This window comes from Ochotona princeps, chromosome 2 (genome assembly GCF_030435755.1).
Source record: "Ochotona princeps isolate mOchPri1 chromosome 2, mOchPri1.hap1, whole genome shotgun sequence".
In the NCBI taxonomy this organism is placed as follows: Eukaryota; Metazoa; Chordata; class Mammalia; order Lagomorpha; family Ochotonidae; genus Ochotona; species Ochotona princeps.
In genome coordinates this window covers 106,202,342-106,224,716 of record NC_080833.1, presented here as the reverse complement: position 1 = coordinate 106,224,716, position 22,375 = coordinate 106,202,342, and the positions used below count along the sequence as shown (strand labels likewise).

Genomic DNA, 22,375 nt, shown 5'->3' with positions numbered 1-22,375 from the left:
ACTAACTGAATAAAGGCAAACATGGAAGAGGGAATTTCCTAGGATACCATTTCTTTGACATTCCAGAAAAGGCAAAACAGTGAAAGAAAGCAGATGGGGCTGGGGAGGGGAATGAAGTCACAGCTCAAGGTCTAAATCCAGAAGTGAGTTTCTAGTTCCTGGCTTTGGATTGGTTCAGCTTCAGCTGTTGTGGCCACTTGGGGAGTGAACCAGCAGATGGAAGATCTTTCTCTGTCTCGCCTCCCTGTAAATAAAAATAAATAAATCAAAAAGATGGGCCTGACACGATAGCATAATGGTTAAGTCCTCACTTTGAACGCCCCGGGATCCCATATGGGGTCGGTTCTAATCCCGGCAGCTCCACCTTCCATCCAGCTCCCTGCTTGTGGCCTGGGAAAGCAGTTAAGGACGGCCCAATGCATTGAGACCCTGCACCCACGTGGGAGAGTGGGAGACCTAGAAGAGGTTCCTGGCTCCTGGCTTCGGATCGGCGCAGCACCGGCTGTTGCGGCTCACTTGGGGAGTGAATCATCGGATGGGAGATCTTCCTCTCTCTCTTTCCTCCTCTCTGTATATCTGGCTTTCCAATACTAATAAATAAAAATTTTTTAAAAAAGAAAAGAAAAAAGAAAGAAAAGCAGCGAGCAAGCAAGCAGCCTGGGTACTGACAGGCAGTGGGGGAGGAAGAGGACCGGAGGAGAGCACTTGATGTGGGTGAATGTCAGTGCAGGTGAGTGAGTCACTCTCAGACAGTCAGACTCATCTTTAAAGGACAGTCAGGCATCTCATTTCTTCCTGAAATCTACAGGAGTTCCCAAGGTCTTGGGTAACTCCCAAAAGGCCTCAACATCTAATCTGCTCTACTTTTAGAACCTGAGCTTAATTTCAACTTCTTAATTTGCCTTATGATGCACAGTCAGCACTTTTGGAACATAAAACTTCTCAATTTATATGGGATTCTTTGAATACAGAGAGCATGCTAACATAAAGCCTTTATACCATTTTCTCCAGGTAGTTACAGATGCAGAGAAACAACATTTGGTCTCTTCTCTCATTTTCATTTTTTTTTTTCATTAATTTTTTAAAATTTAATATATCTTTATTTTGAATTTTGAATTACGTGGTACAATTTCGTATAGGCTGGGTTTCCCCCCCAAACTCCTAGCCCCTCAACAGATTTTCTCCATTTTACTACAATGGTGTAGTCCTTCATAAGGAATCATATTTCTATCGGTCTCTTATTTAATTGTACCCTGACACTGTTGGTACATACAATGTCAGACAGTATTTTTGATAATTTTTACATAGTTGACTAGGTGTAAAGGTTTAAGGTCTAGAGGAAAGTGGGTGAGACCACTGTTTTGACATTTTCTTTTTCCTTCCTATATCTGAGGAGGGGAGAGATAAGGGGAGAAGCCACACCCAGCCTTCCCACCATCCTAGGGTCCCTGATGTGGGGCGTGCTCCGAGAGTCCTGCTCATGTGGTTTTGATAGTTCAACAATTCTGTATTGCTGCCGATCTTGCCACTCCAATCATGATGGAATATCTTTAGAATCCACTGGCTGGCATAAAGCCTTTGTACTATTTTCCCCAGGTAGCTTATAGATGCAGAGAAACAACATTTGATCGCTTCATAACTTTCCTAGCTCCATTGCTTTTCTAAGTATCTGTCCACTAAAGAGAACTCACCATAAATATCTAGGGCTGTTTTTATCCAGCGGGCAATCCCAGTTTCAAAGATTACAAACTTTAAATAGCAGATCAGCTTCTTTAAGGGCTAGAGCTGTGTTGCCATGGATTAAGCTGTTGCTGGCAACACTGGCATCCTATTATCTCAACCCTAGTTGGAGTCCTGCCACTCTGCTTAGGATCCAGCTTCCTGCCAATGTGTCTGGGAAAGCAGAGGAAGTTTTTTTTTTTTTGTTTATTTGTTTTTGATTTATTTTTAAAGATTTTATTTATTTTATTACAAAGTCAGATATACAGAGAGGAGGAGAGACAGACAGGAAGATCTTCCTTCTGATGATTCACTCCCCAAGTGAGCCGCAACGGGCCGGTGCTGCGCCGATCTGATGCTGGGAACCAGGAACCTCTTCCAGGTCTCCCACACAGGTGCAGGATCCCAATGCATTGGGCCGTCCTCAACTGCTTTCCCAGGCCACAAGCAGGGAGCTGGATGGGAAGTGGAGCTGCCAGGATTAGAACCGGCGCCCATATGGGATCCCAGGGCATTCAAGGCGAGGACTTTAGCCGCTAGGCCACGCCACCAGGCCCCAGAGGAGGAAGTTTTAAGCAAGGAGCCTTATCAGCCACATGGGGGACTCAGACAGAATTCCAGGTTTTGGCCTGACTATCCCTGGCAATTGCAACCATTTGAGAAAGTGAATCAGTGAATGGAAGAGCTCTGTCTCAGCTGCTCTTCCAAACAAAAAAAGTTAAAAACAAAACCCTATTGACTATAAACAGTACCCACTCCATTTTCTAAAAATGATAAGTAAGGCAAATAAAGCATGCTGTAACCAAGAGAAAAATTAAGTAGACTGAGGCCAGCATTGTGGCATGGCACATTACACTGTAGCTTGCAGCACTGACATCCCATATCCATGTGCTGGTTCAAGTTCTGGCTGCTCCCCTTCTAATCCAGTTTCCTGCTAATGAATCTGGGAAGGTAGCAGATGATGACCCAATACTTGGGTTACTTCCACTCATGTGGAAAACATAGCTGGAGTAGCAGGTATGGTCCTGTTTCTGGCTTCAGTCTGACCTAGTTCTGGTTATTACCAGCATCTGGAGAGTGAACCAGCTGATAAAAGATCCCTGTTTCTCTGCCACTCTGCCTTTTCAACAACAACAAAAAAAATTTTGTTTTGTTTTTTTTAAAGAGCATTGGGTAAGGACAGGCAGCATAGCACAGCAGATCAAGTGTTAGCCTGCGGCACCAGCATCGCACATGGGTGCCAATCCACATCCTGGCCGCTCCACTTCTGACCCTGCTCCCTGCGATGCACCTGGGAAAGTGTTCAAGTCTTTGGGTCCCAGTACCCACATGGGAGACCTGGAAGAAGCTCCTGGTTTCTTGTTTTGGATTAGCTCGACTCCAGCCACTGTGGCCATTTGAGGAGTGAACCAGGGGATGGAAGATATCTCTCTCTCAGGGTCTCCTTAACTAACTCTACCTTTCAAATAAAAATTTTAAAAAGGGCCCGGCGCTGTGGCCTAGCAGCTAAAATCCTCATCTTGAACACCCCGGGATCCCATATGGGCGCCAGTTCTAATCCCAGCAGCTCCACTTCCCATCCAGCTCCCTGCTTGTGGCCTGGGAAAGCAGTTAAGGACGGCCCAATGCATTGGGACCCTGCACCTGTGTGGGAGAGCCAGAAGAGGTTCCTGGCTCCTGGCTTCGGATCGGCGCAGCACCGGCCGTTGCGGCTCACTTGGGTAGTGAATCATCGGATGGAAGATCTTCCTCTCTCTCTCTCCTCCTCTCTGTATATCTGACTTTGTAACAAAACTAAATAAATCTTTGAAAAAATTTTAAAAAAAAAGAGAGGGCCCGGCGGCGTGGCCTAGCAGCTAAAGTCCTCTCCTTGAACGCCCCGGGATCCCATATGGGCGCCGGTTCTAATCCCAGCAGCTCCACTTCCCATCCAGCTCCCTGCTTGTGGCCTGGGAAAGCAGTTGAGGACGGCCCAATGCACCCTGCACCCACGTAGGAGACCTGGAGAAGGTTACTGGTTCCCGGCTTCGGATCGGCGCAGCACCTGCCGTTGCGGCTCACTTCGGGAGTGAATCATCAGAAGGAAGATCTTCCTGTCTTTCCTCCTCTCTGTATATCTGACTTTGTAATAAAATAAAATAAATATTAAAAAAAAAAAAAAGAGAAAAGTAGATTGGTCAGCAGCAGAAATTGGGTTTTGAAGAACAAAGGAAGGTACCTGAGATGGGCTTTTGTGCAGCATCTATAATAGCAACAGACTGAAAATGTATAAAATGACTCGGGAATTATATTGGGAATATAACTAGGATCTCAAGAAAAATCATAGTTTAACATGTAAACAGAGCTCTAAAGAAAGTGAAAAAGATTGATTTTATTTTATGGCTTTTCATTTTCATATAGTAACTTTGCAATACAGACTATTATATCCAGATGTGAAGATACAATGCAGTATGCATCTCTACTTCCAAATCAAAGATGGGCTTCCAATGAAACTGTTAAATATACCTTGACAAGAGGATGCTGGACTCTCTGCTACTGTGCATGTCCGTCAATGTCAGGATACACTTAAATAGCAGAATGATGGACTTATGACCATTTAGGAAGGAATATACTATTGTAATCATAGGAGGAAAATCAGTCAGGGGAAGGGATTTGGGGTAAGGGAAATCCCCAGAGCCTATGGAACTGTATCACAAAATAATAATGGAAAAAAAAAAAAGAAGAAAGAACATGAAAAACAACAGGAGAGGAGTGGAGGAAGATAAAGGTTCTAAAATTGGACAAACTTTTGTACTGCCCACATTTTTATCTTGATTTATAACTTCGGAGTCAGCAATAAATGAGAGACTACAATCACCAAAGAGAACAACCAATGAAAGCAGCAGCAAACAAAGAAACAAACAAAACTCATACGTCTATCACGGACCAGGGTGCAAACCTGAAAACTGGGAATAAAATGGAACTGGTCAAAAAAAAAAAAAAAAAGAGGAAGTGTTCTTCAGCAGAAATTGGACAGTTCATTACTGCGGGCCATCTCCTGTGACAGATGAGGGTCCATGTCTTACTGCTGTGCACACCCATGTTTCTGGTAAGAAAACTGACCTAGGCTGCAGTCTTCTATTCCAGCGCTCTCAGAGTCATAATGGGCAGACTTGGGGAAACAAAAGCCAGATTTTGAGGATCAAGGGCTGACACTCACCACAAACTTCTCACCATTCTGTTCCACATGTTTGTATGTGGGGACCGATATGGGCACTGCTTGCTTTTCTGTGTAATCATAAAATGATTGTCCCAACGAGTCGTCACTGGGATCTAGGTTATCTGCCTCATGAGGAGGGACAGACAGCACTGTCAAGATCAACTCCTTCTCGCCTGCTCGGATCAGGTCCACCACCTGCTTGTGTGTCGCCCCCTCAACATTCACGCCGTTCCTGGGGGGAAAAAGGGAAAAAGACAATCCCATAAACCACAAGGGTCCATACACCTTGGTCTCTCCACCCTCCTGCCCCCAGACAGTGCCACACAGTATCAGCCACAAAGTTAAAAGGCAGTTTGGTTCAAGAAGAGTTGCTTGGGTTTCTATAGCCCCTGGGGCGCCAAACTGGGACTGTGAAACAGGGGAGAAAGCAGGAAGCAGGTGAGAGGACTTCCCCTTCCTCTCCCTGGGATCCTATCCGCACAGGACAGAGTGGAAAAGCTCAGAAGACAGTCCAATCCCCTCCCCATAACAAGGCGTGGAGACAACACCAGCGCAGTGGCTTTGGACAGCCCTGCTGAGCGGCACCCTCCGTCTTTCAGACCGTACTGGAATGGCTACAAGAAGATCCACCAAACGCAGTTTCTTAATTTATAAATATCCAGAGGCCCAAAACAGTCTTGACTCCAGATAATCCCTTTACATTTCACATCTAATCTATCCTCAAATCCTCAAATTAGTCTGCTTAGGGTTCTTTTACAGCAGATTTGAACATCAGGGACTTCAATGACATTCACCTCAATACACACTGGCTTCCTCAGCCATGGTTTTTGTCCAAAGACAAGGAAGCTACCACCACTCTGCAATTCCCTCCTCTGATCCAACTGCCTTTGCCTCCAGTCACTTCAGTAATAACTCAGGAGTCTTATTTTTCAACTAATATTCACCATCTAACTCAAAGCCTGTGGGGCCTGTCCAAATAATAACAGCAAAATTTTTAAAAATTCACCTAAGGTATTAGTGTAATCTATTCATTCTCCTTTCTGTTTCACTGCTAAGTAAAAGGCTAAGACAGGGCAGAGTCCAAGGATTAGAAGAATGTTAATTTTCTCAGGAAAGATGCTGAGTCTCACAAACCCCATTCAGCAAACTGTATTATAGTCCCAGAACGCTGACCCAGCACCGCCTCAGCAGAGCCAGCAGGCGCCCAGCCTCACGGCTCGCCCCGAGGCTCTCACGCAGGCAGGAAATACACAGGCTGGCTTCTCACCAACTTTACATCTAAAACTTATTTACCCTGCAGAGTGAAATTCTTTTATCAGTCCTGTTCCAAATCATTAGGATTTTTCCTTCCTGAAAGCAACGCCCAGTTTACTAACAAGTCTTCCATAAACTTTTCAGTTCATGGTAATTGTTGGGGTCTGGCATCTAAAACATCCCTTCATGTAAACAGTTCGGGCCAGATATCTCACACTCAGTCTCATGCCTGATTCTGGCTTTAAAGGCATAGCTTATGAATTCAGCACTTTTGACAAATCACAATGTGAAAACACAACTTACAAATCTGGGGATGCAGTAAAATTTTACAGCAGGTTACCTGTAGAAGAAAGTGATGGAAACTGGGACTCATAATTCAGATCAGATCAGATCAGATTTAAAAAAAAAAAAAAAAGTCCCCTGTGTTCACACAGCAGTCAGGTAAAATGTATCTTTTAGAACCCTCTCTGAAATGAGACTGATGTGAGTTCAAATCTCGACCTTGTCCACTAGAACCAGAATTGGTCTTAAAGTTATTTAACCGTGCTGTGTGTGTTTTGAAGATATATTTATTTCTGTCAGATAGGCGGATTTACAGAGGGAAGGAGAAATAGAAAGATCTCCTGTCCACTAATTCACTCTCCAAATGGCCACAACAGCCGCAACTGAGCTGATCTAAAGCCAAGAGCCAGGCGCGTCTTCCCAGACTCCCATGCGGCTGCAGGGTCCCAAGGCTTTGGGCCATCCTCGACTGTTCTCCCAGGACACAGCAGGGAGCTGGAAGGCAAATGAAACAACCAGGATGCAAACTGATGCCCAAGTGGGAACCTGGCATGTGCAAATTGAGGTTTTAGCCATTGAGTCATGAAGCTGGGAACCTTATTCAACCTTTCTTAGCTCAGCTTTCCACATTAAGTACCCAGTTATATTGCTATGGGGGTTAATAAAACATGTAACTTGGGACCAGCATTATGCCAACATGGGTTAAGTCACCACACTATAACCCAATATGGGCGCTGATTCTCGTCCGAGCTACCACACTTTTAATTCAGCTCCCTACTAAAGCACCTGGGACAGCAGTGGAAGACAGCCCAAGTACTTGGGGCCCTGCCACCCACATAGGAGACTCAGATGAAACTCCTGATTCCTTGGCCCAGCCTGTTGAGGCCCTTTGGGGAGTGAACCAGCAGATGGAAGACCTCACTCTGGTTTTCCTTCTCTCTCCCGCTCTGTAACTCTGCCTTTCAAATAGATTTTTAAAAAATTTTTTTAAAAATAAGTTGCCTGGAACAATATCTGAATACTGTCATCAGAAGCTGTAAAAAGGAACAGGAGTACTTTGTATGCAGAGGTTTTGGATAAAGAAGAACTGATATCTAAAGTAGCAGCTGGGCCCAGCGCCGTGGCCTAGCAGCGAAAGTCCTCACCTTGAACATACCAGGATCCCATATGGGCGCCAGTTCTAATCCCGGCAGCTCCATTTCCCATCCAGCTCCCTGCTTGTGGCCTGGGAAAGCAGTCAAGGAAGGCCCAAAGCTTTGGGATCCTGCACTCACATGGGAGACCTGGAGGAAGTTCCTGGCTCCCGGCTTCGGATCGGCGCAGCACCGGCTGTTGCGGCTCACTTGGGGAGTGAATCATCGATGGAAGATCTTCCTCTCTGTCTCTCCTCTCTGTATATCTGACTTTATAATAAAAATAAATAATAAAAAAAAAAGAACTGATGCTCAAATCTTACTTTTTTTTTTTTATAAAGATTTTATTTTTATTGGAAAGCCGGATATACAGAGAGGAGGAGAGACAGAGAGGAAGATCTTCCGTCCGGTGTTTCACTCCCCAAGTGAGCCGCAACGGCCGGTGCGCGCCGATCCGATGCTGGGAACCTGGAACCTCTTCAGGGTCTCCCATGCGGGTGCAGGATCCCAAAGCCTTGGGCCGTCCTCGACTGCTTTCCCAGGCCACAAGCAGGGAGCTGGATGGGAAGTGTAGCTGCCGGGATTAGAACCGGCGCCCATATGGGATCCCGGGGCGTTCAAGGCGAGGACTTTAGCCGCTAGGCCACGCCGCCGGGCCCTCAAATCTTACTCTTTATCTCCTTCATTTTTTCCCTCTTACAGGATTTTAAATTTGGGGTAGTCTGTGTTAGGTTTTAGACACAATTAAGTTCCTACATACAGCTAATTTCCCAGAGCCAAGGCCTCTTTTTCACAGTAAGTTTACCGCAAGCCAAAATGCCAGACCCTCTAAGGTCCTCAGGAGGCCCTTTATTCCAGCATGGTAGGAACGGGAGTGGGGGGCGGGGAGAACAACAAAGGAAATGTTTCTTGCCATGGTGGCAGGATGGGGGGCTGCCAGGGCAGGGAAAGTGGGCAAGATGGAGGTGGACAGGGGAGAGCCAGGTGAGCCTGGAAGGTGTGGGGGGCATGGTGAATTTGTCTGGAGGGGCTGTGGGCAGGCCAAAGGGACTGGTGACTGAGAGTATCAGACCAACAGGTGATTGGTAGGTGGGCAGGGTGTGGGGGCCACAAGAGATGGGTGGGTGGGGTTCTCAGTTAAGACTTCAGGAGGTTACATCTCATGGGTAAGTGACTGGAATGATGTAAAATAGTAGAGTCCACAATGGCTGAGGCCTTCGGGGCCAATGTTAGTGCCACTTCTCACACTCTCTCAATCAGCATGGCAGTGGGTGTACCTATAAAATTCGTTCTTGAAAATGGCATGTTGCCATATTATGTTTGTTGTTTTTTTTTTTTGTCTTGTAGAGAGCTTACATAACTTTCATCAATTTCAAAAAGGAATGTGAAATTTCCCCCAAAAATGAAGGATTCTTGCTTCCAAGACCCACCTTCACTCTCAGTTTCCAAGTCAAACACATTGTTCTCTGGGTCAGTGATAAAAACAAGCACTGAAGATGCCCTCAGAAACTTTAGCAAGGCTGTTGTCCAGAGCACCAGGGGACCAAGGAGTTTGCTGAGGTTTTGCTTCTTCATTAGGAAAAACCACATGCACATCAGCTATCATTCCAAATACCTCACAAAGGAAAACCATTTTCTCTACCACAAATAAATAATAATTATTGAGGAAGTTTGTTCACTCTGATTTAAACATTATGCAGTGTACAATACCTGTATCAAAAATATCACACTGCATCTCCGAAATACATACAATTTTATGTGCCACTTAATTAAGAGGCACAAAATTTGATAGAACAAAAAAGAAAGAACAAGAAAGAAAGAACAGCAAAGCAATTCCTTCCAGTGCCATATCCCATTCCTTCTAGTGCCATTTCCCAAACACATTTGCTAGTGTTTATCGGGTTCCACTACAGAAAGAATGCTATGCATTCCACAACTTCACACAAACAGGAAAATGCCTTCATTCTTGAGAGAATCACAGAAGGGCAATAAAACCCCCAAAATGCCTGACTTGGAAAGGAGCCCGTCCTTCCCAAGGATGAAGAGGTCTTCACAGTCATAAAAATGTTTACATGACATACTCTCTCCCACAAGAATGCTACTACAGCAGGCTCACATTACTGTGACCTGATGTGTGGTACAATTCTGAAGATATAAATGAATGCAAAATGCAAATTCTGCAGTAAGGGCATTTTCAGCAGCAGACCTGATTCAAAGCATGAGTTTTCAAGTCAAACAGACTTGGGTTTGAATACCAATTGTGCCATTTAACACATGAGCTTTCAGGTGAATTATTCAATCTCACTAAACCTCAATGCCCTAACCTGCATAAAATGTGGCCAAGGGTAACAACAGCTAATGGCGCTGATATGAGAACAAAAATGAGATAAAGTGCTACAACCTGGTGGTCATTCAATAAGTGGTAGCTATTAGGTTTTGGCACTTGTCTCAGTCCAGCAAGCAGGCTGCTAGTATTTTGGTCTTCCTGATGATATAAATGCTTCCTACCTCCAATTCCCCTTGCCTTTTTTTCTGTCTTTGTAACATGATCCAGTCACAATTCATTTGAAAATAAATGACTGAGCTCTCAACAAATGACAAGAGGAATCCCAACATTCATAAGGAATCTCAGGAATGACCACCCCATCAGAGAACCACTAAGTATCTACTGCCCAGCAACACCTAGCATTCCACACTGCTCCCCAAACAAAGGATTTAAACACATTTTTATAACCAGAACCCACCAGATCCTGGCTGGCATACACAAGAGTCAGGTCTGGGATCATCCCAGGAAAGGTTTCTTGGGAAACCACCCAACCCCACCAACTGGACCACCAGACTCAAAAATCCTGCCACAGGGAAAATCACAGGATTTATGGTCCAGCCTTGGAATACTTGTGTCAGGACTGGGCCTCCTCAGTTGCAGATGCCTATGCAGTGAATGACATACCCAGATGCCTATGGGAGACATGTCAGCTAAAGGACTCTGGAAGGATTTTTTTTCTCAACTTTGGAGTAACAAAACCAACAATGCCTTAGAACCACTCAAGCAATAACCTCGGAACATTCTTCTATGAAAGTTTTGAGATGACATCAAGAAGACATACCCTATTCACCAAGTGCTGATGTAGTTTTGTAGCTAGGAACAGCCCTGCTCCCTTCCCTCCGTCCCCACCCCAGAATAGAGGAAAAAAGGGGGATACAAGGAAAACTGGAAGCATTTGCCCCACCCACCTTCTCCCAACCTAATCAATGGTCATCATGGGTGTGCATCTGTGTCAACTATGTAAGCAACATAAAAAATAAAACAAAATTTAAAAAAGAAAGAAACCTTAGCCTCCCACCACCAAAAGTAAAGGGCATAATTTTAATGAAATTCCCTTTTTCCCTAAAATTAATATTTGGCTCCAATGGAGATGACTTCAGATATTTGATAGGAGTGGCTTCAGATAACACTTCCATCAATCTAGGGCAGATTGGAAAATGGCAAAGCTAACATAAACACTCTGAGAAGCAGAAGAAAATGCTCTGAGTGATCAGGCTTCGTAGACAGCTTGTGGAGGAGGCTGTATCTAAGGAAAGCCAGGTATGAACGGCAATACGATAAAGCCTATGACTCTAAGTCACAGAGCAAGGAGCCACTCTCTGGGAAGCAGAATACTATTTTGATCTGCTATGACATGCAAGAAAACAATTAAAGAGTAACTAGTCCCTACGAGGCAGCTTATGAAAATTACACAACAGATTCCTACAAGTGCAAGCAGCAAGACACATCTTTTTCAGTTTTGTAGACTAAAATGCAATAGCTACACATGCCCACAACAATAGGAAAAAGACTGGCAACATCAAGTTTTGCCAAGGATATGGAAGAACTGGAATTCTCAAACACTGCTGAGGAAAACAGAAACAGAAACAGAAACAGGTCAGCAGTGTCCTGTAAGACTCCATACACACTTCTTACATGAGGCAGCAACTCCACTTCCAGGTGTTTTTCTGGCAGAAATGGAAACACATCCATACAAACAACTCCAGCTGAAATGCTCACTACAGCTTTACTCACTACAGTCCCAAACAGAAAAGAGCTGCAACGTCTAAGGAAATGTACTATTCGCAACCTGGGGCATGTTCATGCAATGAAGTATTTCTACTGCAAAAGATGAACAAACTGCTCCTATCTATGAAAACATGGATGAACCACAAAAACACACTAAGGAAAACAAAGAAAAGAGTCTGACTGATTTGGTTCCGTGCACTTCGAGTGCCAAAATAAACAGAATGGGCTTCTTTCTCTCCTGGGAGAAACCTGATCAGTGGTTGTCTGGATGCCGGGGCTGTGGATGAAATGAAGGTGGGCACAAGGGGACCTGCTGAAGTGACAGAGAACACTGCATCTTGACTTGACAGTAGCTACATGGGTAGACACTATTGTCAAAACGCAAACTCTACACTTACATGTGTACATCTGCTTGCTAATTAAACCTCAGTAAAGTGGATTTAAAAATTAAAATGGGGGGCCCGGCGGCGTAGCCTACCGGCTAAAGTCCTCGCTTTGAACGCACCAGGATCCCATATGAGCGCCAGTTCTAATCCCAGCAGCTCCACTTCCCATCCAGCTCCCTGCTTGTGGCCTGGGAAAGCAGTCGAGGACGGCCCAATGCATTGGGACCCTGCACCCGCGTGGGAGACCCGGAAAGAAGATTCTGGAACCCGGCTTCGGATTGGCGCAGCACCGGCCATTGCGCTCACTTGGGGGAATCATCAGACGGAAGATCTTCCTGTCTGTCTCTCCTCCTCTCTGTACATCTGACTTTGTAATAAATATAAAAAAATTAAAATGGGGCCTGGCGCAGTGGCCTAGCCGCTAAAGTCCTCGCCTTAAACACACTGGGATCCCGGCAGCTCCACTTCCTATCCAGCTCCCTGCTTGTGGCCTGGGAAAGCAGTCGAGGACGGCCCGATGCATTGGGACCCTGCAGCCACGTGGGAGACCTGGAGAAAAGTTCCTGGCTCCTGGCTTTGGATTGGCGCAGCACGGACTGTTGCAGTCACTTGGGGAGTGAATCATAGGATGGAAGATCTTCCTCTCTGACTCTCCTCTCTGTATCTCTGACTTTGCAATAAAAATAAATAAATCTTTAAAAAAACTAAAATGTACACAACATCCTAATGTATGATTGTGAACGAGTCTGTCATGTGGGAGGAGCATAACCACGGATTTACTTGTGGAGTTTACTCTGAATTCTTTTGCTGTCATGGACAACATTTTTACAAAACATCCTCGTAGAAGAATCTGCAATATGAAACTGGATAAAGAACGAAATACGTGCTTGCCCCTTCACACGCTATATCTATGGGGAAAATAAGCTAAAGTTTGGATGCTTCCAGGTCTTCAAAGCTTATTTCATTAAAGCAGTGAACACAAAATAAAGCCAGAGCTGATCTAACTCCTACTACTCCTTTGGCTTTTGTTCTTCCAGGCCTTATCAACAAGACATGTATTTCAAGCTCAGGATAGTTAAAAACTCCAGCAACAGTTATAAAGCTAAGCCACTTAGTAGCAACATCTCTCTTAAGAACTTGAAAGCCTCAGTAAAAGGGAACAAAGTCAAATTCACTAAACTTTGCATTAATGCTTTATATTGTATTACAAATATAATTCAGATTTTGTTTCTAAGGAAATCTAAATTCCATTTGTTAGCTTTTTAAGACTTAAAAACTGCAGTTATTTTCTTCTGACAAAAGTATTTCAAGGAAAATATGTTCAGACCAATAATGTAACATTGGGAAAATTTTTAATTAAAGAGAGTTGGCGCCATTAGTATAGCGCGTAAAGCCACCACCCGCAATGCCAGCATCCCATAAGAGTGCAGGTTGGAGTACCATTGCTGTACTTCCAATCTGGCTCCCTGTTAACGGCATGGGAAAAGCAGTGGAAGATGGCTCATAGAGCTGGGACCCTACACCCACATGTAGGTGGGAGTAATGACAAATGACACTCCTGGCTTTGGTCTGGTCTCCATAACAGTGTCACAGTTGGAATCCCAGCTCTACTTTCAGTTCCAGCATTTTACTCCTGCACACCCTGGGTGGCAGCAGGTAATGATTTAAAGTACTTGAGTTGGGCCCAGCGCAGTGGCCTAGCAGCTAAAGTCCTCGCCTTGAACGCGCCAGGATCCCATATGGGCGCCAGTGGCCCCACTTCCCATCCAGCTCCCTGCTTGTGGCCTGAGAAAGCAGTTGAGGACAGCCCATAAAGCCTATGGACCCTGCACCTGTGTGGGAGACCTGGAGGAAGTTCCTGGCTCCTGGCGTCGGATCGGACCAGCACCGGCCATTGTAGTCACTTAAGGAGTGAATCACCAGATGGAAGATCTTCCTCTCTGTCTCTCCTCCTCTCTCTATATATCTGACTTTGCAATAAAAATAAATAAATAAAGTACTTGGATCCTTGCCACCTACACAGGAGACCAAGATTGAGTTCTGGGCTTCTGGCTTCATCCTGGCTCAGTTTCAAAAATTTTGGGTAGCTAAAAGATCTGTTTTGCAAATAAAAAATAATTTTTTAAAAATTTCAAAAGGCATAATGTGAGAATAAAGTTGGGTTATAATGAATAAAATGACAGGTAATTTTGAAACTTTTTTTAAAAAGATGCATTTATTTCTACTGCAAAGTCAGATATACAGAGAGGAGCAGAGACAGAGAGGAAGATCTTCTATCCGATGATTCACTCCCCAAGTGACTGCAACAGTTGGAGCCAAGTCGATCTGAAGCCAGGAGCCAGGAGCTTCTTCTGGGTCTCCCATGCAGGTGCAGGGTCCCAAGGCTTTGGGCCATCCTTGACTGCTTTTCCAGGCCACAAGCAGGGAGCTGGATGGGAAGCAAGGCCACGGGGACCAATCCCGGAGTGTTCAAGGTGAGGACCCCAGCTGCTAGGTCACCGCACTGGGGCCAATTTTGATACTTTAATACAGCAACACATTCCCTTAGATACAGATCTCTCAAGTATGAGAAAGCCAGATTCAGGGCACAACCGAAGAGACATTCCTTGTGATTCTTCACTGCTTCACTGTCCCACAACATCACTGTGATGTCGTTTCACTGTTCTTTTAGATACCAGTTCGTGAAATAGCACTCTACTGCAAAGCAGCACTCTGTCCTTTTTATTTTTCACAATTAAACTATGTGACTGGCTCAGGCTGCAGCTCCACTGAACTCCGCCTCCCTGCTACTTTAGGCAAACAAGTCAGACAATATTCTTACTAGCCATCTGGGCAATGATGCCATACTACTTACTAGAGTACGTGATTCGGACACCCAACAGCAAGGAACACCAAGGATGAAAAACTTGAAGAAGCCTAAACATCATTATTGTTCTGTACTACAAAATATCAAGAATTTTTTGGAATGGTGTTTCAGAAACAAAAAGACTACGTCTTAGGTCCTAGAACATCTAAGTGGTCAATGGAAGAAGCATAACCAGACAAAATGAATGACCTGAGGAGTTTAAAAACACTTGTGTTTTTTCTAAGACTCCATTTTATTTATGTGAAAGACATACTGACAGAGAGATGGGGAGACATGAAGGGAAGCAGATCTTTCATGCACTGCTCCATCCCCAACGCTCTCAACAGCCAGGACTAGCTCAGGTCCAAGACAGGAACCTGGAGCTCACCTGGGTCTCCGACATGACTGGCAGGAATGCAAGCAAAAAAGTGAAAATTATACCAATTACTTTTAATGTCAACTTCATACCACCTGGGATTCAAAATGATAGCTTTGTAAATAGGTAAAAATCATCCTGTGAAACAATTCCACCAATAACATGCACCTAAAGTCATTAAGATGCTCATATTCTTTCCAATTACACTTTCATCAATGTAATGTATCCTAATGAAATCACCCAAATATGAGCTACATCAGGGCAAGAACTTCACACTAACACGTAGGACACTTGTAAGCACATGCTGAAAAAACAAATGAAATAATCCCAAACACAAGAAGTTAAACATCTACATATTTGTTATTATTTGTTTTCAGATTTCTGCTCTCACAAAGTCAACAAGGATAGGCCTCTGGCACAGTGGTTAAGACACAGCTGGAATGCCATATCCCATATCAGAGTGCCTATGTTCAAATTCCACCCTGTTTCAAATCCAGTTTCCAGTTAATGCATATCCTGAGAAACAGCTGATGATGATTCAGGTTATGTGGGTCCTTGCCACCCGTATTGCAGACCCTAAGTTCCTGGCACCTGGCTTCAGCCTGGCCCATATCCAGCTATTATGAACTTTCGGTGAATGAACCCACACATGGGTAATCTTGGTCTCTCTTCTTGGTTTCTCTTCCAAGAAATAGAGGGCCCAACCTGGTAGCCTAGTGGCTAAAGTCCTCGTCCTACATGCACTGGGATCTCATATGGGTGCCAATTCTAATCCTGGCAGGCCCACTTCCAACCAACCCCCTGCTTGCGGCCTGGGAAAGCAGTAAAAGATGGTCCAAAGCCTTGAAACCCTGTGTCTGTGGTGTGACGCCCAGAAGACGCCCATTGCCTTGTATCAGTCTAGCTCTGGCCATTGGGGCTACTTTGGGAGTGAACGAACAGATGGAAGATCTTTCTCTGTCTCTCCTCTCTGTAAATCTGCCTTTCCAATAAAAACAGAAAGATATCTTTATGAAAGATATGTTTCTCCTTTTCTTTGTAAATCTCCTTTTCTACTTTCAAATAAAAATGAAAATAAATCCTTTTTAAAATATTTAAGATTACAGGCATTATACTGTGTGGCTCAGGTTTGAGGGTGGGCCAGGCTGGGTCAGTTCATAATACCCACTGGCAAATCTGAGAACCCAGGACAGGGTGCAGGTCAGGCCAAGTTGGGCCACAGTGCCAGTCAGTAAACATTAGGGCCAGGACTGGGGACTGCCTGGGCTACATTGGGCAGTGCACCCACCATGAGAGTTGGAACTGAGGGCAGACCAGGCCAGGCAACAGCACCCACTGGCAAATGCCAAGGCGAGATGTACCACGCCGGACTGGGCCATGGAGCCCACCAGCACACATAAGACTTGGTGGGGGTAGGGTGCAAACCTGGTAGGGAAGTTGTGGGGACTCCCCTCCTGGGCCACTGCTCCTGCTGCTGAGTGTGAGAGCCAACACTGGGGGCAGACCAGGCAGGGCAGGGCTACAACCTATTGGCCTGAATGTGAACTGGGTTGAGGAGAGCTAGGCTGGGCTAACTGACTACACCCACTGGTGCAGGCATGAGTCAGAATGGGCCAGTCTGGTTGGGCTTTGCTGCAGCATCAGCTTGCAAGTGCTGGGACAGGGGACAGGTCCTGTTGAGCTAGACTGAAGAACCGCTTGGAGAGTGCAAGATTCAGGTCTAGGAGTAGGCCCAGAAGGGAAACTGTGGGCATCCCACAAATGGGCTGCAATTCCCACTGCTGAGCATGGGGGGTTGGGAGAGGCCAAGGACTCAGGGAGGTCCTGGCTGGACAGGTGGTGGCACCCACTGGCATGGATGTGAGCTGGAGGGTGGTGTCGGTTGGGATGAGTTAGGCTTTAATGCCCAATTAGTATATGAGAGCTGAATGGGAGGCTGGACAGACCAGACCAGTCCACTGTACATGCTGGCAGACACTAAAACCAGGGTTGGGCTCCGGTTCATTGGAGGTTATTGGGGGTCGCTCTGACTGGGCTGCAGCTCCTGATGGTGTGCATGAGGGCTGCTGTGTTGAGGGCGGGGTTGGGCTGGGCCACAGCACCCACTGGTTTCAGTAAGAAATGGGGCTGGAGATAGATCTGACTCAGCAATTGCAGTCACCAGTGTGAACACAGGCTGATGTGGGTGAGAGAACAAACTGGATTCCATGCAGGGGATCCAGTGTGTGTGGGTGCACACACAAGAGACAGGTCTGAGATGACCTCTGATGAGATTTCTTTGGGGGTCCTCCCAACTAAAATGCTGGACTCATTACTCCAACCATGGGGAGAGTGGTAGGACCTGTGGTCTGACAATGGAGTGCATGTGTCAAAACTGGACTTCCTCAGTGGCTCTGATGGAGCAGTGGATGGCATACCCAGAGGCACATGGAAGATAGGTCAGACCATTGAAGCTTACCGAAGACACCTGGTACCATAGCAGAGGTAGGAGGGCAGAAGAAATTGATTAACTCACCCAGTGAAGCAGGACAGCAAACATCTGAGCAAATGGAGACTCACAGGTGGACTGCGTCAACCAACGGACCTTGGAAGGATGTCCTCATCCTTGCATGGGCAAGATCGACAGCATTTCAGAACTACTGAAACCACCTGAATAGAACCCTGGAGGCATGCTCCACATCGGGGGCTTCGGGATGACATCGAGTGGTTGTTCCCCATCCACAGGTACTGAAGTGGTTGAGAGGCTGGGTGTGGCTTTCCCCCTTGTCTCTCCCTTTCCCCCAGATTCAGAAAGAAGGAAAATAAAATACAGAAACAAAGATATCACCCATTTTTCCCTAATCTTGGACCCTTTCCACCCTATTTAACTATGTAAACATCATCAAAAATTAAATTTAAAAAAATTATAGGCATTTCCCCCCCTTTTCTATGTCTCCAAATTTTCTGCTACATACTTAATTATTTTTATAATTAAAAAAATTGACTTTTGGACCTGGTGCGATAGCATAATGGTTAAGGTCCTCACCTTTAACCTGCCGGGACCCCTTATGGGTGCTGGTTTGTGTTCCAGCTGGCTCAACTTCCCATCAGCTCCCGGCCTGTGGCCTGGGAAAGCAGTTGAGGACAGCCCAAAGCCTTGGGACCCTGCACCCGTGTGGGAGACATGAAAGAAGCTCCTGGCTCCTGGCTTCTGATCGGTGCAGCACCAGCCGTTGCGCTCACTTGGGGACTGACTCATCAGATAGAGGGTCTTCCTCTCTGTCTCTCCTCCTCTCTGTGCATCTGCCTTTCCAATAAAATAAATAAATCTCAAAAAAAATTGACTTTTAAAATTAGCAATGAAGAGAGGGTCAGACATTAGCCAAGCAGTTAAGACACTGGGTGACACGCTGCTGTCCCTCGCCACGGTGCCTGCACTGGATGCCCGGTTCTGACTGCAGCTTCCGAACAACACAGACCTTGAGAGGCAGCACTGATGGCTGCCCGTGAGGTTCCAGCTGCAGTGGGCATCTGGAAAGTGAGCCGGGGGATAGTTCTCTTTATTTCTTTCTTTCTGTTCATCTCTTCTTCCCCACTCCCCTCAAAAGTTTCCTTAAAGATGAAAATAATCTCAAAAAACAGTTGATCCAGCCACATTTGTCAAACATTAAATTCCCTGATTAGACCAGAACTATCACAACTCCTTACTAAGTAAAAAGACAGGGTGAACTATTCCATTTCCTACCATGACATAAAATCAGGATATGAAATCTTCAAATTAGAAAAATGCCAGTTTTAAAAGAGCTAAATAGTATTTTCTTTTCATTTAGGAAGACCCACAAAACAATTTTACTAAATTATCCCTTACCCCTGTTTCTTTCCCTGATCGCCAATCAAAATGAAAAAGACTTCACTCATGATTTCATGTAATTACTGTCCAGCCAAGACATTGTCTAAATAAAAGTAAGCAGAAAATAATCAGTCCTCAAATTACAATGTTTTCTTTTCTTGATTTTTAAGACCACTGTCACATTCTTTTAATGTAATCAGGCATTTTAGTCTCTGCTAGAAAAATGAAAGTATAAATAACCAAAAACAAAACAAATTTTAAAAATAAACTACCTCATCTTTGGTAAGCATAGGAGGGAAAAAAAAAGGTTCATCACAGACCAAATCAAACGCTTTTAGCATTCCATGGCTGAAACTAAGAAAACCTGGAACTCTACTCAGGTCTCTAACATGGCTGGCAGGGGTTCAAGTACTTGAACCATCCTCTGCTGCTCTCCCAAGTGCATTAGCAGGGAACTGGATGAAAAACGGAGCAGCCAGGACTCAAACCTATGCTCCAATAAGATGCCAACAAAGCAGGGGTCAGATTACCTCGCTGTGTCACAACACTGGCCCCTACATGCAGACAGCTAACACTGGGTCAAAGAGAACATTAGTAACATTTGACCTTGGCAGAGTGAGAGACTGAGAACTATGTGAATCAGCACCCAGAGCTCCCAAACAGGCACAAACAAATAACTAACTTGTCAAACAAGCTGCTTACCATCATTGAGAATTTTTATTTCTGAGGCAAATCTATTTGCAAAGAATGCTGCTTAAGACAGGAAAAATACAAATAGCACTCATCTCTTCTTCCACCTTAATACTTAACAGCCAGAAGAAATAAGGGTTTATAACTCAGGAAGAAGTAGTGATAAGACTCTCAAAATAAGAGAATTCCAAGGTAGTCAGTATATAAATATATTCTACTCAGCTAGTTTTATTTCTAAATAAATGAAGCATATTTCTCATTTAAGAATAAAAGTATAATAAAGATTAGAACTTTAAGCGGCGTGGCCTAGTGGCTAAAAGTCCTCGCCTTGAAAGCCCCGGGATCCCATATGGGCGCCGGTTCTAATCCCGGCAGCTCCACTTCCCATCCAGCTCCCTGCTTGTGGCCTGGGAAAGCAGTCGAGGACAGCCCAAGGCTTTGGGACCCTGCACCCGCGTGGGAGACCCGGAAGAGGTTCCTGGTTCCCAGCATTGGATTGGCGCGCACCGGCCCGTTGCGGCTCACTTGGGGAGTGAATCATCGGACGGAAGAGAAAGATCTTCCATCCGGTGATTCACTCCCTACGTGACCACAATTGCCAGAACTGCACAGATTCAAAGCCAGGGGCCAGGAGCTCTTCCAGGTCTCCCACAGGGCTGCAGGGTCCAAAGCTTTGGGCCATCCTTGACTGCTTTCCCAGGCCACAAGCAGGGAGCTGGATGGGAAGCAGGGCTGCCGGGATTAGAACTGGTGCCCATATGGGATCCCGGCGCATGCAAGGTGAGGACTTTAGCAGCTAGGTCACCATGCTGGGCCCAACTTTAAGATATTTTAAGGACCCGGCATAATGGTTCAATTGACTAAATCTTCACCTTGCAATTGCTAGGATCCCATATGGGCACCAATTTGTGTCCCAGTTGCACCACTTCCCATCCAACTCCGTTCCTGTGGCCTGGAAAAGCAGCAGAAGGTAGCCCAAAGCCTTGGGACCCTGCATGGGAGACCCAGAAGAAGCTCCTGGCTTTGGATTAGTTTAGCTGTAGCTACTGCAGCCATTTGGGGAGTGAACCAGTGGATGAAAGATCTTTCTGTCTTTCCTCTCTGCAAATCAGATCTGCTTTCAAATAAAAGCAGATTTTAAAAAATTTAAAAATTTAAAAAACTAAAAAAATTTAAAAACAGGGACCCAAGTGCTCGGACCATTACCCACTGCTCCCAGGGTGTGTATTAGCAAGAAGCCGGGACTCTAACAAGGCACTCCAGTATGCAATGCAGGTGTCCCAGGCAGCAACTTAACCACTGTGACAAATGTCCACCCCTCCTTCTAATTTAACTATATTTTGTCTGGGAACTCCTGTTAAGATGTGCATGGTTCCTAAGCAATTGTTTGCACTAGTTTAGAAAACTGGAGCAGAAAAGTGCTATGGGTGCTTGCAGGAACTGCTCTTGTGTCTAGGAGGGAGGGGGGCTATAGTGAGAGACTTCAAGGCATCTGGACTTCAGACAAACCTGAGCTTCCAGCTTCACCTCCCAGTACTGATCTGCCAGACTGCCCACCAGATCTTAACTTCCCTAACGCAAAGAGCATTCTGTCCACAGTGGCTAAAACCATGTTTGTCACACACTAAGCATTCATTAAAATGTTTCTGAATGAATAAAAAAAAACTACTAAGGCTATCACACAATGCTTTTCTTTCACATACTTCTGTAATTTTATCCCATGTTTTCGTTAATACACTATACAGAAGTAGCAAGCATACTGTACACAGAGCAGGCACTGTGGTGCAGCTTAGGACATCCGCACTATATTTCGGAATGCCTCGTTCAAGTCCCAGCTATTCTACTTCTGATCCAGCTTCCTGCTGACACACCTGGAGGCACCAGTTGTGGCAGAAGCACTTGAGCACATGGGAGATCCAAATGGAATTTTTGGTGCCTGGCTTCCAGCCTGATTTAGCCCTGGATGTTGCAGGTATTTGGAGAGTGAACCACCAGGTCAAACAACTACTTTTTGAGTCTCTTTCTTTTGCACACACTCGCTCATTCATTCAAATAAATCTTTTTTTTTTTTTTAATATTGTACATAGGGGCCTGGCACAATGGCTCAGTGAATAAATCCTCACCCTCCATGACCAGGATCCCATATGGGCACTGGTTCATGTCCTGGCTGCTCCACTTCCCATCCAGCTCCCTGCCTGTGGCCTGGGAAAGCAGTGGAGGATGGCCCAGGGCCTTGTGACACTGCACCTGCATGGGAGACCAGAGGAGGCTGCGAGCTCCTAATTTTGGATTGGCTCAGCTCTGGCCGTTGTGGCTGGAGAGTGAGTCAGAGAATGAACAATCTTTGTCTCTCCTTCTCTCTGCAAATCTACACACTTAAGTGTGTAGAAAATTAAAGTTGATTTCATTCATTTGTGAAAACAAACTTTGATTTCAAGGAAGCAAATTAGAAACAAAGTTAACATTTAAAAAGCAAACTTTCTGGAGCTGGTATTATGGCATAGCAAGCTCAGCTTCTACCTGCAGCACTGGCATCCCATATGGCTGCTGGTTTGAGTCCCTGCTGTTCTATTTCTAACCCAGCTGCTGCTCTTGGGAAAGCAGTGGA

At 45.3% G+C, this 22,375-nt stretch overlaps 1 protein-coding gene across 1 annotated transcript in view; it reads right to left on the bottom strand.

The window, feature by feature from the left end:
• Positions 1 to 22,375, bottom strand: part of SNX27 (sorting nexin 27) — a 75,992-nt gene that overhangs the window by 41,434 nt on the left and 12,183 nt on the right. The window contains exon 2 of the mRNA XM_004588897.3: positions 4,919 to 5,150. Within this exon, the coding sequence (XP_004588954.1) occupies positions 4,919 to 5,150 (232 nt within the window). The remainder of the gene's footprint in view (positions 1 to 4,918; positions 5,151 to 22,375) is intronic.